The sequence below is a fragment of the Acipenser ruthenus genome, chromosome 30, assembly GCF_902713425.1.
Source record: "Acipenser ruthenus chromosome 30, fAciRut3.2 maternal haplotype, whole genome shotgun sequence".
Classification (NCBI taxonomy): domain Eukaryota; kingdom Metazoa; phylum Chordata; class Actinopteri; order Acipenseriformes; family Acipenseridae; genus Acipenser; species Acipenser ruthenus.
In genome coordinates, this window is record NC_081218.1 from 15,335,894 (window position 1) to 15,351,428 (window position 15,535).

Below are 15,535 nucleotides of genomic sequence, written 5' to 3' on the forward strand. Positions count from 1 at the left end.
CTGCTAATATCACCAGCGGATTAGGAAGCACTTTGTTTTTCTGTCTCCCTTCTGTTATGAAGCCTCGTGGAGAGGACGGCATCCCTGCATCTCCTTCATCCAGCTCAGTCTGAGAAGCGCTCGTCTGCAGACAGAGGTAATGATGGCCTAACGTCCTTTCCAAATCAAATCAGGATCAGCATTTCCAATGGGCCGTGCATTCAAACCACTTAAAAGCTTTTCAACACATTAGTACAGTTCAGAGGCGGATAGAGTTACCGAAAATATGAGAACCACAGATGGATTCAAGGAGGCTAAATGGATTAGCAGTCAGTTCTATTTTCTGGGATAATATGTACAGTACAGTCGATCCTGTAACAACCATTGGGCACACAAATTCAAATAGTGATACCGATAAACAGGCTGAAACCTGTATTAAATCATTAATACACCATTGATATAATATACATATAGCTACAGCAAAGCCATTAACTTTGATAAGTGGCTCTTCAGATGAACAGGAAGGCTATCGTCTGTGAACCGGATGGTTTGCAGTTCGCCTCTCCATTCAGTTCAATGGGCTGAGATGCCAATTCATTACAGAGCTGGTTTGATCAGTTCATACAGAGCTGGGATAAGCCACTTCTGGCTTGTATTAGGGCATTAAACAGAGCCCTGTAGTTAATGTAATCCAAAGGGACTGCTCTGGTTATGCCCGTCAGTCCCTTATCCCAGAAGGGTACAGGGTGAGCAAACTGACCCCTTACCTAAAGAAATTAATAACATTTTTTTAAACTTTTTTTTTCAGTAATTCATGACAAAGCACCACAACACAACCAGAATCTGACAGGGGTACCTTTGAGGATTTGGGGGTGTATCTCAAGATGAAACATTTGACCTCAAAAGCACACTTGGACAGACTCTGTGAGGTTGACCCTGGGGTAACTGAAGAGAGGAGGAGGGGTGAGAATAGATTGAATGAAAGTGGGACTAGCATTGGAAAAAGACAGGAAGACATAAGGAAGACAGGTGTATGATGTTCGTTTTTTATATACTGCAGACTACATACCTGCAAGATATAGACTCACTGTATCTTCACCAGCACTGAGGGGGTTAAATCTCCTCGGTGTGCTTTTCCTTGCCTGTCTATGTATGCTAAATTATTACTGATCTGTATCCCAGGCCCTGTTCTCTATGCATGGCCTATTTCAGCAACTCTTTGGGGAGAGAAGCTATTAATGGGACCACAACCAAGCAGCAACACTCCTGAAAAATTCAAAAGGCTCTTTCCACCCGCAAATGAATGGATCTCATCTAAGGGGCGAGTTTACAGAACTGATTTACAGGGAGACGATGGAAGAGAAGTGCATTAAGAGATGTGTCTTTTATACCAGGATGTGTGCTCAAACATCACCTACAAATTAAGGGCTGGGGTGGCATTTCAAATGCAGGTTGTTTCCTGTTTGATTTGTTGTTTCCCTTTTCTGGCTACAGTGTTGCTGGGATAACGAGCTGAATTGATGAGCTGCCGCAGAGCTGGGATTGTAAGACCCTCCCATTGCAGGTGATGGCAGGAGTGTGCCCGTTCAGTTCAGCGTGTGCTTACATGACAAATCAGCAGCCGTGTTCTATAAATATCTGCTGGGACAGACATGGGTGTAAATCAAACCATCTTACAGTAAAAAAAAAATCGAAATAACCCATTTAATAAGCGAGAGAAATGCCCTTGTGTGCAGTAAAATAGGTGCTATTTATTTCCAACGCCATTTGACTCCAGTCATTCACATGTTCTGTTATATTAGAGAATGCAAGCATGGCAATTTTTAACACCTGCTGTAATATATTTTGGGCAGTGGGTGTCTCAGGAAAGAAAGAAAGAAAGAAAGAAGGAAAGAAGGAAAGAAGGAAAGAAAGAAAGAAAGAAAGAAAGAAAGAAAGAAAAAGACCCCTCTGGACAGTCTGATCCTCTTTCCCTCTCTCTCTCTCTCTCCCTCCCCCTCTCTCCCTCTCCCTCCCCCTCTCTCCCTCTCCCTCTCTCTCTCCCCCTCTCCCTCCCCCCACACTCTCTCCCTCCCTCCCTCTCTCTCTCCCCCCCTCTCTCTCTCCCTCCCTCCCCCCTCTCTCTCTCTCTCCCTCTCTCTCTGGGGAAGCCTTGGCGCTCAGCAGAGTTGATTGATTCACCAGGCCATCCTATATCTGTCAGTGGAGGTGTCTGATTTAATAGATGCTAAGAAATAAATAATAATAATAATGTGACAGTGCCTGTGAAAGATGACGGGCACACAGGAATGCAGATGGAACCCCTCTATACACCCACAAGAGGGAGCAGATAGATGACATCATCTCCGGGGTGTCTGAAGCAGTCTGTCCAGCTCTATAGAGCACAACCCCAGTGACAATCCAATATCTTACAGTGTGGGCACAATGAAAGAATGAAAGGTTGTATTTGTAAGGAGCGTGATAGTGCCGTGTGTCTCCAGTGACTGCACCGGGGATGACTAGATATCCTTTCTCACTTAGATTTTCCAGGAGGTGCATCACAAACAGTAAAAACGCAAAGATGACATCACACATAAACACCACTGACTACAGAGCGACACCCACGCCTAAATATGATCATCACCCGTCTGACAACCTCTTCTGTAACTGTTGAGCAACCGACCTGAAAACGAGGGTTTCTTTTGAATCGGCCTCCTCCTGCAATAGTGCAAAAGATTCGGCCGGTTCCTTTTTCAATCTAAGAACACAGTATAGCCAAAATGTTAAGAAATACAGGAATTCACCCAGGAATAACAGCTGTGTGAAATCATTAATCACACACCAGTACAGCCCACTCCTTTTGCAATGCACACGTGTCATTTAAACACGTGATTCTGCAGGGCGCATAATTCCCAAACACCTGTCGTCCGGACGTCTGTGGTGGACTGAGCGGTCGGCGTTGTGCCTGCTGTCCGGTTCACACTATGGGGTCAGGCCCCGGGAGCTGTTTGCAGTCTCCGCCGTCACCATGCAACACTATAGACGGGAGCAGGAACGATCAGCGACGAACGCGCGGCTGGTGAGTGCTGGTGCCAGCGCGCCCCTCGAGAATACAGGTACATTAGTGGAACAGTTTACTCTACTAACCCCTGAACCGTGTCACTACCCTCCCTCTGTGTACTTCTGTGTGTGAATGAAACGTACAAGATGTATGTATTTCCCTGACCCGTTCACTTCCCCCCTCCCCCTCAGTCTCACCGCCCCGATTTTGTCTTTGCAGCGTTGTGGAGTTGTAAGGGTATATTTCTAACCAGCTGTACAGTGCATTTTTTAAAGGACAATAATAAAAATGTATTTAATGCTGTTAATGCATTCGTTCATTTTAATACGTTACACTAGCCCCAAAACTAAGTTTTTGATAAAATAAAATTCATTAGATAATTTAAAAAAAATACATGCATTAGGCTGGTTAATCACAAGTTTGTCAATGACTTATTTTGACGAATTATATTCAGGTTGGGTATTAAATTTTGTTAAGTATCTTAAGTAAACAAAAAATATCATTCTGTAAAATTAAATTAGATTTAGCAGAACTGGGGAAAAAATGGACTCGCTTGTATTTCCATTTAAAACGGATCAGTTCTCAGCCGAATGCGCGTTTTTAACTGTATCAAACTCCGTCTCAGTATCCGTGAGAGGGGAGCTCGGGTTTCAGTGCCGAGGTGAGCATCATGATCCCGACTTCAATAAGTTCTGTCGCCTTGAAAATACGAGTCGAGGGCGCGTTCGGGACCCTGTGAGCGGCGATTAATACCCTGGCGCATCTCTTATAACATTTAAAATGAAGTCTTTGTAGCGCAGGGGTGTTATGAGCACGCTCAGCCAACGCGCCGTGCAAACCGCTTATAGCAGGTGATCTATACAGTGAAAGTTGGTCACTCGATTGTATTTATTTATTATTGTATTTCATTTTTATTTTAGATGTATTATTCATATTATTAGATAGAGAGCAAGTCAAATCTCGATAGCAGATGGCTTTTGTTCTTATTAATGTAACATATACATGATGACGGTTCAATCTGGTGTGAAGAAGGGTTTCTCCCCGACGCGTGCTGTGCTCAGTGTCGTGATTAGACTTGGCAGCAGACTGTGCAGAGAGCTCTGTGTACAATGACACAGACACAGACACAGACACAGACACACACACACACACACACACACACACACACACACACACACACACACACACACACACACACACTGCAACGGTCCTGACACTGGAATTGCTGTCCCGCGTCATCACTACCGCCTGCCCGTCTCCCCTCGCCTCCTCCACCAGTCAGCATACGGGAAAGTAACAGGGACACCTATTTATAGGCTGCGAGGCGCATGCGGCTCCAATTAATAAAAGAAGCGATCGTCTCGTCGCAGGCACTTCACAAGAAATTAAAAGCCACCTGCTTTAGTTAGAACAATAATACATTCCGGCCTGGGATACCCACGTGAGATAGCGGAGTTATTTTCGTGTCGGTATGTGAGATTTCACAGTCGCGGTTCATCTCCCTGGTGTATTATACACGTTCGAGTCAGAATGATTGTGTAAACAGAGAATAAGAATTCAACGAGGATTTAGAACCCGTGGGAAATCGTTTAGGTTGTAAATGGAACATTTGCACAGTGCTTGTCCCATGAATTAATCCTGAAATATTGAAAAAAACGAACGATTCCGCGCATGCTTCTGGCATTTTCAATCATTTATTCGCTACACTTCAATATCCTAAGAGCACTATTGTTTTTGGAGACCGCAGGACACTGTGAACACTGAATCGCACCGTCAGTTAGCACAGTTTGCACAAATAAATATATTAAATAAATTTTAAAAAAGCAGCAGGTGAATGCAATTAGGAAGGAATAATGGAGAGCACCAATAGCCATCTCCTCATCCTCTGGGAGTTGAGGCTTTAGTAAAAGACCATTAGTCTCCTTTCTTCCCTATACATAATTAATGCAAGAAAAGACAAGCAACAGCAGAGGTAGATTCATGACAAGCAGGTTATGGATTATTAAGACCTGCAAATCCTGAAGTATATCATCAGCGAGACGTCTCGTACAGAACTCCAAAAATAAATCAGTGACTCCGAACTCCGAAGTCAATATCAGAATGCAAAACTCCAACGAAATCTGCTTCTCTGTGCAACAGCTGCTGTTCGAGGCGTGGAGAGTTCTGGAGAACTTTCCTGAAATCTGCTTCCACGGCTCACCTGAAGAAGAGACCTCTGTGCTCTCAGAAGTGAGTGTGTCTTACATGCGAATGCAGGTGTCTCCCTGCCTTGATCAGGAGCAGCTCTTCTAATCTCCAGAGTCAGGATCATTCAATGCAGGGTTAGCCGTGTTCCCTTACAGGTAAGCGGTTCAGTTTACCCAAAACACCGAGCTTGCCTGGCAGCATGTGAAATTCCACCCCTAGGGAGCACGCTCGCCACCCCCTGGATCTGCAAAGAAAAATCCCATTGAGATCCCACTGTAATCCCATGACGAAACCCACACAGAACCATGGTGTTGCAATGACATCACAATGCACATGGAACCCTCACAGAACCAAGGTGTTGCAATGACATCACAATGCACATGGAACCCTCGCAGAACCAAGGTGTTGCAATGACATCACAATGCACATGGAACCCTCGCAGAACCAAGGTGTTGCAATGACATCACAATGGACATGGAACCCTGGCAGAACCAAGGTGTTGCAATGACATCACAATGCACATGGAACCCTCGCAGAACCAAGGTGTTGCAATGACATCACAATGCACATGGAACTCATATTGCACAGAGCCTAGATCACACTGTCTGGTTGCTTGACTGAATCCACAGAGAAGCTGCCAGGTTACTGTTGGCTTATATTGACTTGGCTATTTTAATTGAGCCAGTGATCTATAGCAGGCTGAATTGAGGTGTTGGGGTGATCCATTGAGCTTACATCTGTGATCAGCTACCAGGAGATGAATCTTCGAATAGGGGAATTCCACGCCAGCACAGCCCACGATATACAGCCATCACAGATACCCTGGCATTGCTTCAGACAGCTCTATAAAACAGGACAGGACACTGCTGTGCGTGTGCTGCATGCTCGCAGTGTCTGTGCACAGCGAAGGGGTGCCCTGGTTATATTTCATTACAGCTCAGAGATAACGTCTCTCCATTTCTCTGCCTTGGCTTCTCTGTAAGGGAATACCCCTAAAGCAAACGGAGAGTGGTTTTCCAGAGATATTACTTACTGCTCTGAGGCAGCCCAGAGTCATCTTCATCAGCCCACATACATTTTAATGAGGGGACTGCCCTGCGAGCCTGTGGACTGGCTGCTCATCCCAGGGTTCCAGAGACAGTGGCACTGCAGCGCTGGCATTGCAATGGTTCTGCATATCTCTATACACAATGCAGCACTTGGGTAGCAGAGGCTGGAGCAATGTTGGTTGCAAATCCACTGGGTTTGATCGTGCTTGCATCGCTGAGGTCTATCAATGTAATATATGTCTGAATAGTCTTTCTTTAAACATAGATAGTGTTTTGACTCCTGTGAATTATTAATGTGCAGTGCAGTGACAGTGCTGGGGAGATGAGAATGGAGTGTTTTGTACTCATTGTCATTAATGTGCAGAGGAGTGCTGGAGAGCTGACAATGGAGAGTGTAGACTGTGTCTCAATAGTAAGGTGCTGGTAATCATTAGTATGCAGCCTGTATGTTTGAAAGCACTGCAGCAGATTTGAGGACTGTCAAATGGGTTGTGATCTGAGGTTTTAAACAGATCTATTAGCTCAGTCCTGTGGAAATTCCTGGAATTACTATCTCTTAAAGAGACAGTACGGAGAACCCGAGAGAAACAGAGCTGGCCCACTCGCACAGGCATCATGCAAAACAAGTTCACAGTAAAAGCAGATTCGTTTTTGTTGTTGAAAAGTAAATAAATCCTTTTCTAATAAAAAAATACATTCATCAAACATTTGTAGAAGAATCTGGACTTGAGACTATCCAGCCATCCATCAACTGTACAGAATTCATAATGCATACATTCAAAACTTTATGCATGTATGTGTGTATGCATGCATGTATGTATGTATGTATGTAGGTAGGTATGTAATGACATGAATACATGCAGACATGCACTCCACATACAGTAGTAATCTTGTAGCTTAAAGCCATCCCTCACATTTACTACAGACAGGTCAAATGCAAATGAGCAGAGCACCTGGTTTCCTGTGTGGCCTGGTGTGATGCAATCCTGTGCTGTCAGGGAGCTGAGCGGAGATGGAAACCGAAGCAGGGCTCCTGCAGTGTGAGTCAGGGTCTGCTACAGGGAGACCTGCCTCTGCCCTGAGTGAGTTTAAACTGAGTGACAGGTAAGAGGTGTGCTGGTCTGTGTGCGTGTGTGTGTGTGTGTGTGTGAGGGTAGGTTCTGGTTACACTCCACGGTCAGGTTTCCAAATCGAAGCCTAATAGAGCTTTACCTCTTCTGATTCACTGATGATTGTTAGCCAGGACAGCAGTTTGTTCTGTGATGGAAGCTGTCTGGCTCTGCTGCTGGGGATTCAATTGAAGAACTCTTCAGACATACAGGTGAGGCTGCCTGGAATAGATTCTGCTGCCTCTGTGTGATTGGGGAAATAATTAGGATATTTTCAGCTGATCTTTCTTTACCCGATTATATCATTTATTTATTTATTTTTAATCATTTTAATGGGTTTATAAAGTAACTAGCTTTCTTGCACGTTAGCTCAAATGTTTGTTGCTGGTTTCGTTATAATGAAAATCTGTGTGCAATTTAAACAGAAGATCTGCATGTCCCATTCTGATCACAGGCATAGCAAGGCGTCCGCAGCGTCAGGTTACTGAGCTAATCGGAAACGCTGGCCACTTGCATCCACAGTGTGCTGTTCATGTGCCTGTATTATTGTAAAGTGGTTTTTCAGAATGGTTGACAAAAGTGTTAGCTGGAAACTAGTGCTTGAATTACAAGGGCTAGCGTGACTGGTGACTCCTAAAATCAGCTACATAGTTCTGTAGGGGCATCCCTCCTGCATGGCTACAGTATTGTTTAATTCAATAAGACATGTCCAATACTGTTCATACAAGCCTCATTTCTATATCTGTTATTGCCTTTTTATAATGGCTATAAGGCGCAGAATAACTGTTGATAGGATTATAGAAGAGAATATTGCATAGTGCAATAACACTGACAGCACGGTCAAAGGAGAATGTGTGTGAGATTCTTTTATTTTCAGCCCTTGTAGTAATATACAATCACAACCTTTCCTCAGGCTGAGTATAAAAAGCTGCACAGCCCTTCAAAGACAGTTTTCTGGAAGCTCTGTTGTGAAATTCAATCACTGTGTCCGAAACAGCAATGCCGAGTCCGGTCGTCTTGACCCTCAGACTGTGTTTCCTTACTCACTGGTTTGCATTACAGCACTGTGTGTGATTACAGAACATTGTCAATGCTGGGGCTGCCCCCAGGGTCCCTGGTATAGCTGTCCATTTCAATCAATAAATATGTATCTGTAAACATGCCTGTAACCCTATAATGACAGTTCAGCATGGCATGGAAGCATTGCACAGTGCCAGTAGTGTGGGAGTGATAATGTGCCGTGATGCTGCTATGGATTAATAGTGCATGTTTTGTGTTCAGGATATCACAGGTTTGTTAAACGCTTTGTGTCCTGTCATCTCATTGTACTGATGGCTGCTTCTTACCATTATAACTGCCCTGGTGCAATCACTCCCCCTTCGTGTTTTGAATACCAGTTCTTAAAGAAATTTAAAAAATGTGACATGTTTGTGCTAACACTTTACCCACTGCCTGCCAGCCCAGCACTGAACCCCTGCCTGTGTGATGCATGACGCTTCGGCTCCAGCGCCTCCACCCCCCTGCAAAGGACATGCTAAGATCCAGTTACCTTTCCTAGCCGCCCTGGAAATGTGTCATCTTTCCTCACTGCCACTCACACTTTCACTGGCTTCTCCAGTTTCACAGCCACACTAATCTCCCTGTGTGACACCCAGCAGAAAGACACTTTGATAGTGGCACAGCATGGGAGCTACAGCTTGGGAATACCGGCTCACTCACTACTCGCTTCTTATTGACCCTTCTAAAAGATGACCGCGATCATGCTGAAGTGTATTGATTATGCGTATATGCATGTACTTGACATGGCAAGCTTTCTGCACAATATATGCAAGTACACAACTGTATCAGGTTAGGGTTAGAGTTAGGGTTAGGGTAACATCATGTAAAATAATTACACATTAAGTACACTGAACTGTGCAGAATAAAATTGTAATTATGTTGTAAGCACACATGTATTTACTATGTAGCTGCTATGCAAATGCACAGTAATTCAAGTGGCTATATTTTCACTAACCCCTATGAAACAGTATGTGTTAGAATGTAAGTAATCTTACTGTTAATGGTTCCTCTGAATTAATCTATAGCATGTGTGATAAGAATTTATGTTTTATATTGTTCTTAAGGATCAACTCTCTTGAAACTTCAAGGATACAGACTTATTATCAAAACATTTGTCTTAGAGCATTACAAAGTTCTTAATTAGGACTACTGTAAACTTTATTCCCAGATTAGAGTTTAGCGCAGTGAATAGGTAAGCGAAAGACAAAAATGTGCATTCTTTGAAACGAGGCCTCCTTCTCCTTCACTGAACAGAATCCATTACCTCTGCAGAGCCAGGCGGTCTCTCTGAATGACAGACACAAGCATGGCAGCGGACACTTCCAGCGCTGGCATTGAACGCTGTCAAGAAGACATTGCTGTTTGTTTTACACGCTCAGTGAGCTGTACTGTGTCTGTCCCAGTTCTGGAGAGAGGACTGTGGTGTCTAGTGTTGACAATAGCCCACCTTTTTACAAGGCTACACTTACCCCTGCTTCGGGCCTGGCTACAGACAGACAGAGGTCTTCGGTTTCCAGTCCTGTCAATCCTGAGCTAAGAGAAGATACCTGATTCACTCATGAGTGCATACAGAGAGTCACTGCCACAAGGGCTGGAACCTGAACCAGGTCTTAGACAGGTCAGGAAGCACAGCCTATTAAACACAAGACAAGTTTAATTCAGTCCCATCTTTTGAAAGGAAAAACAAAAGCTGTTAATTCTCAAAACTACAGCCAAACAGCAAACAGTGATATAAATGGAGTTCTCTTAACCAAACAGTGATATAAATTGAGTTCCCTTAAGCATGATACAGTTGTGGCTTTCTCATCAGGTGGTACTTTGCTCCAGTACAGTAACGGCTCCAGTGTTACACCCCATGACTCCAGGGTGCCCTGGGATCACTCTGTCTCCTTGTTTCGGGTGATGTTTGAGACACTGTGCAGGATATAGTACGCGGGTGGAAGGCAGGGGGTCATGTGGTCAGTGACAAATGATCGGTCTGAGTCACTCAGATAATGTGGCACTTTCCATCTCACTGGATTAGAGGGGGAGTATCCTGTACAGTTTTGAAAATCGTTTTTACATATTTAATATGGTAGCCTGACGTGAAGAAAATTATTATGAATTTGAGTAAACAAAACCACACAGTAAGAATATGAAACCTTCTAGACTAGAGAGACTGGATAAGATGCAGCACACACACATGCACACACACACACATGCATGCACACACACACATGCATGCACACACACACTCACACACACACACACATACTCTCTTCCACCTGCTGCACACTTATTTCCAAAGGGACCCTCGTAACCAAGAGACAGTTATCTGGGAGCGCAAGCAGGTGCTTTGCACGTCACATCTTCAAGATGAGACTTGTGTGTGGCAGAGCGGTCGCTGTCTTTTCTGAACAATAAAAAGAAAAAAAACCTTTCTGTCCGCCTACAAAGTCATCGTTCTGATCATTTTCCATCTTCCTGTTCACAGATTTGCAGAGGGAGAGAAGACCACAGCTCAGGATTGTCTAGTGCTGGAAAGACTGCTTTGCTGGCCTCTGTTCTTACAAGGATTGTGTTCCTCTTTCTTGAGATTTTGTTTATTTGTATTTGGTGTCCTTGCTGGCGTCACTCTGGGCTGGGAGGGGGAGCTGATATGACCAACTGCCGGGAGATGGAGGTGGCGCTTGTGAGTGTTGAGAATTTGAACGGCTTGGGAATGGGAGACCAAGGGGATCACAGCTATCCTCACCACCCCACCGAAATGAGCACCCCTACCAGGACCCTGGATCACCCTCCCAGCTACAGCAACAACCTCCACTACCAGCATAGCCAGCAGCCACAGCCCAGCCTGCCCAGGAGGGGACGATCTAGCTGTGCCAGCCTGATCTCCAGCTGGAAGCTCTTTCTGAACAGCGAGGGGACCCAGAGTGAGACCGTCTTCACCAAACTGGCCATGGAGTGTGGAGAGGACTTGCTGGGGGACCAAGGGGGGAGGAACGAGGGCGACCAGAAGGTGATCATTAATATTGCCGGCTTGTGCTTTGAGACCCAACTCAAGACCCTGGACCAGTTCCCTGAAACCCTTTTGGGTGACCCCCAGAAAAGGATGCAGTATTTCGACCCCATGAGGAATGAGTACTTCTTTGACCGCAATCGGCCCAGCTTTGATGGGATCCTCTACTATTACCAGTCTGGGGGGAAGATCAGACGTCCAGCCAACGTTCCCTTAGACATCTTTGAGGCTGAGATCGTCTTTTACGAGTTGGGGAACGAAGCCATGGAGCAGTTCCGAGAAGATGAGGGCTTCATCAAAGACGTGGAGGTCCTGTTACCCACGAATGACATCCACCGGCAATTCTGGCTCCTCTTTGAGTACCCGGAGAGCTCCAATGCAGCCAGGGTCGTCGCTTTGGTCTCTGTTTTTGTCATCGTGGTTTCCATTGTCATCTTCTGCCTGGAGACCCTTCCCGAGTTTCGAGAGGAACGGGATTTTTTCCCCGCGACAGACGATTTCTTCAACCTGAGCCAGGAGGCTTCTCCCTCCTCTTCTAACCCAGTCAGCCCTTTCTCAGACCCCTTCTTTATCATCGAGACAGCCTGCATTGTCTGGTTCTTCTTTGAGGCCTTCGTGCGGTTTGTGGTCTGCCCGAGCAAACAGGAGTTCTTTCGTAACATCATGAACATCATCGACATCATTTCCATCATCCCTTACTTTGTCACCTTGATCACCGAGCTGGTAGCCACTGCAGAGCCCACCGCGGGACAGACCATGTCCCTGGCTATACTCCGCATCATCAGGCTGGTCCGCGTCTTTCGGATCTTCAAGCTCTCCCGGCACTCCAAGGGGCTGCAGATTCTGGGGCAGACCCTCAAGGCCAGTATGCGGGAGCTGGGGCTGCTGATGTTCTTCCTTTTCATCGGAGTCATCCTTTTCTCCAGTGCAATCTACTTCGCAGAAGTGGACGAACCCCAGACTCAGTTCACCAGCATACCCGAGGGTTTCTGGTGGGCCGTTGTGACCATGACCACAGTAGGGTACGGAGACATGTGCCCGATCACTCTTGGGGGCAAGATGGTGGGCACCTTGTGCGCCATAGCTGGAGTCCTGACCATCGCCTTGCCCGTGCCCGTCATCGTCTCCAACTTCAACTACTTCTACCACCGGGAGAACAAGGAGAAGTCCACGATACCCACAGAGGGAGAGACATCCAAGACGGCCGCCAAAGACGGCAGCACAACCTCTCTCAACCAAACTAACGGGTCTCGGCTGACCGACAAGTCAAAGAACAGCAAGCACTGAGCTCCGGGCAGGGGCTGGCACACTTTTCCATTTCCAAATGCTTTCTTTCACCAGGACCCTGGAGGTTGGGTTCTCATTTCCCAGGGAGTCCTGGAATGATGGGGGCGGAAGTTACTTGTTAAAAACCCCAAACAATCATCTTCAGCTATCAGCAATACAGACAGTGGAGTAACAAAACAACAGTGTACACTCCCTGCCACCAGCAGGGGGAAATCTTCTTGACTGCAAATGTGTGAACATTATGAAACCTTTACTGGTTGTAATATTTACCTTTCTTACTAAATATAGTTACAACTGTATGTCCCAAAGGATATTCTTTTAAACATGTTGTTTTTGTGTAAAGTTTCTGAGGAGAGGTTATTTTAGTGATGAGTTTCTTGAGCAGGATATTCCTCTGGTTATTCCATGTGAATTTGGACAGGTTTCACAGGTCCTGTAAGCATTGATCTTGGGTGTATCCTGTGCGTTTGAACTCTGACCTGTGTCTATATGAGGGTTAGCACTTCATTCTACCAATACCTTTCTCTAGTAACCCATTCATTAGAAACAATAACAGGTGGTTTGCATTGTTTTCACACACAGTATAATCGTATTGCACAGATTGAGCGCTCTATTAAAAAAAAGGTCAATAATAACACTCCAAAGGGGAGGACGATATTCGGCTTTCTTGCATATCCATAAATATGACAATCGCTTGTGTAAATATATATATATATATATATATATATAAGGCAGGCAGTGTGGTCCAGTGGTTAAAGAAAAGGGCTTGTAACCAGGAGTTCACCAGTTCAAATCCCTCCTAAGCCACTGACTCATTGTGTGATCCTGAGCAAGTCACTTAACCTCCTTGTGCTCCGTCTTTCAGGTGAGACGTAATTGTAAGGGACTCTGCAGCTGATGTATAGTTCACACACCCTAGTCTCTGTAAGTTGTCTTGGATAAAGGCGTCTGCTAAATAACCAAATGAGAATATATATATAATATATATACGTTTTGTGATTTCAGTGTAGTTCTTATGTGAATTGAAAACCTGAAATCCCTGTTTTGGTTTTTGTGCCTTTGTATCTCTCTCACTGCACACACACACAGAGCTTTGATGACACATTCTGACACACCTGCATGGGTTCTCCATTGATTATCAGGTTTCTCCACTCACTGAGAGAATGAGAAGGTGTAAACAACAGGAAAGTGATGAGCTAGACAGAACGTCAGCTCGTCAGAAACAAGAAATCCATTGAATACACCCACTTGGAACATCAGCTGCCAACTTCACGGAATAATTAGATTTCAGTGTGAAAATAAACTTGGTTTTGGGCTGCTGTGAAAATAAACACAACCATCATTTTCCCAAACTGCGGCAAACTCCCTCTCTCCTAAAAGACACCGAACCAAACTGCCAAAAGCCCAATGGGGTAGCCCTGTAAGCATCAACAGCACAGACCTGGAGGTTTCTGCAACGGCTAATACTGCCCCCTCCTGGAGACTCAAGCATTGAGATTGAAGTTCTCAAACTACCCCTTCATAAAGACCTGATGCTTTCCCATTGTTATTTGCAGGGGGCAGCTGGAAACAACTCAAGACTCAGGAACGGTCTCATCAGGGTCTGTATCAGTGTCAGTCTGGGATGTTGCACTGACTTTATCAGCGTGCAGACTATATATATTTCTGAATCATTCCACAAGGCTATACTTTGTAACGACTGTAGCCGATCTTCAAGTCCTTCTTTATTTAAACTATTATGTACTCCAGTTTCAACCCATAACGATTCTACACAGGGTTGTGTACAGTAATATAATAAATAATAGAATATACTGTGAGAGTGTGTGTGTGTGTGTGTTTTATATATATATATATATATACAGTGCCTTGCGAAAGTATTCGGCCCCCTTGAACTTTGCGACCTTTTGCCACATTTCAGGCTTCAAACATAAAGATATGAAACTGTAATTTTTTGTGAAGAATCAACAACAAGTGGGACACAATCATGAAGTGGAACGAAATTTATTGGATATTTCAAACTTTTTTAACAAATAAAAAACTGAAAAATTGGGCGTGCAAAATTATTCAGCCCCCTTAAGTTAATACTTTGTAGCGCCACCTTTTGCTGCGATTACAGCTGTAAGTCGCTTGGGGTATGTCTCTATCAGTGTTGCACATCGAGAGACTGACATTTTTGCCCATTCCTCCTTGCAAAACAGCTCGAGCTCAGTGAGGTTGGATGGAGAGCATTTGTGAACAGCAGTTTTCAGTTCTTTCCACAGATTCTCGATTGGATTCAGGTCTGGACTTTGACTTGGCCATTCTAACACCTGGATATGTTTATTTGTGAACCATTCCATTGTAGATTTTGCTTTATGTTTTGGATCATTGTCTTGTTGGAAGACAAATCTCCGTCCCAGTCTCAGGTCTTTTGCAGACTCCATCAGGTTTTCTTCCAGAATGGTCCTGTATTTGGCTCCATCCATCTTCCCATCAATTTTAACCATCTTCCCTGTCCCTGCTGAAGAAAAGCAGGCCCAAACCATGATGCTGCCACCACCATGTTTGACAGTGGGGATGGTGTGTTCAGGGTGATGAGCTGTGTTGCTTTTACGCCAAACGTAACGTTTTGCATTGTTGCCAAAAAGTTCGATTTTGGTTTCATCTGACCAGAGCACCTTCTTCCACATGTTTGGTGTGTCTCCCAGGTGGCTTGTGGCAAACTGTAAACGACACTTTTTATGGATATCTTTAAGAAATGGCTTTCTTCTTGCCACTCTTCCATAAAGGCCAGATTTGTGCAGTATACGACTGATTGTTGTCCTATGGACAGAGTCTCCCACCTCAG

The 15,535-nt window shown here is 44.8% G+C and overlaps 1 protein-coding gene across 2 annotated transcripts; it reads left to right on the forward strand.

Annotated features, from left to right (window-relative positions):
- Window positions 1-2,883: 2,883 nt before the first annotated feature.
- Window positions 2,884-14,519, forward strand: LOC117964387 (potassium voltage-gated channel subfamily A member 10-like). 2 transcript variants are annotated; one of them, XM_059005007.1, is made up of 2 exons: window positions 2,884-3,074; window positions 10,897-14,519. In XM_059005007.1, the coding sequence occupies exon 2, from the start codon at window positions 11,062-11,064 to the stop codon at window positions 12,706-12,708; it is 1,647 nt and encodes a 548-aa protein (XP_058860990.1). In that variant the 5' UTR covers window positions 2,884-3,074; window positions 10,897-11,061; the 3' UTR covers window positions 12,709-14,519. The 2 variants fall into 2 exon arrangements, with proteins under 2 accessions (XP_058860990.1, XP_058860989.1); XM_059005006.1 differs by having other exon boundaries at window positions 2,884-3,037.
- The last annotated feature ends 1,016 nt before the right edge of the window (window positions 14,520-15,535 follow it).

What these genes read in the sequence shown, in the direction of transcription:
- LOC117964387 (XM_059005006.1), top strand. Translation starts at nt 2,987, where the DNA reads ATGCAACACTATAGACGGGAGCAGGAACGATCAGCGACGAACGCGCGG. An exon ending in CAGCGACGAACGCGCGGCTG is followed by an intron (nt 3,038 to 10,896) that starts GTGAGTGCTGGT and finishes TCCTGTTCACAG; the next exon opens with ATTTGCAGAGGGAGAGAAGA.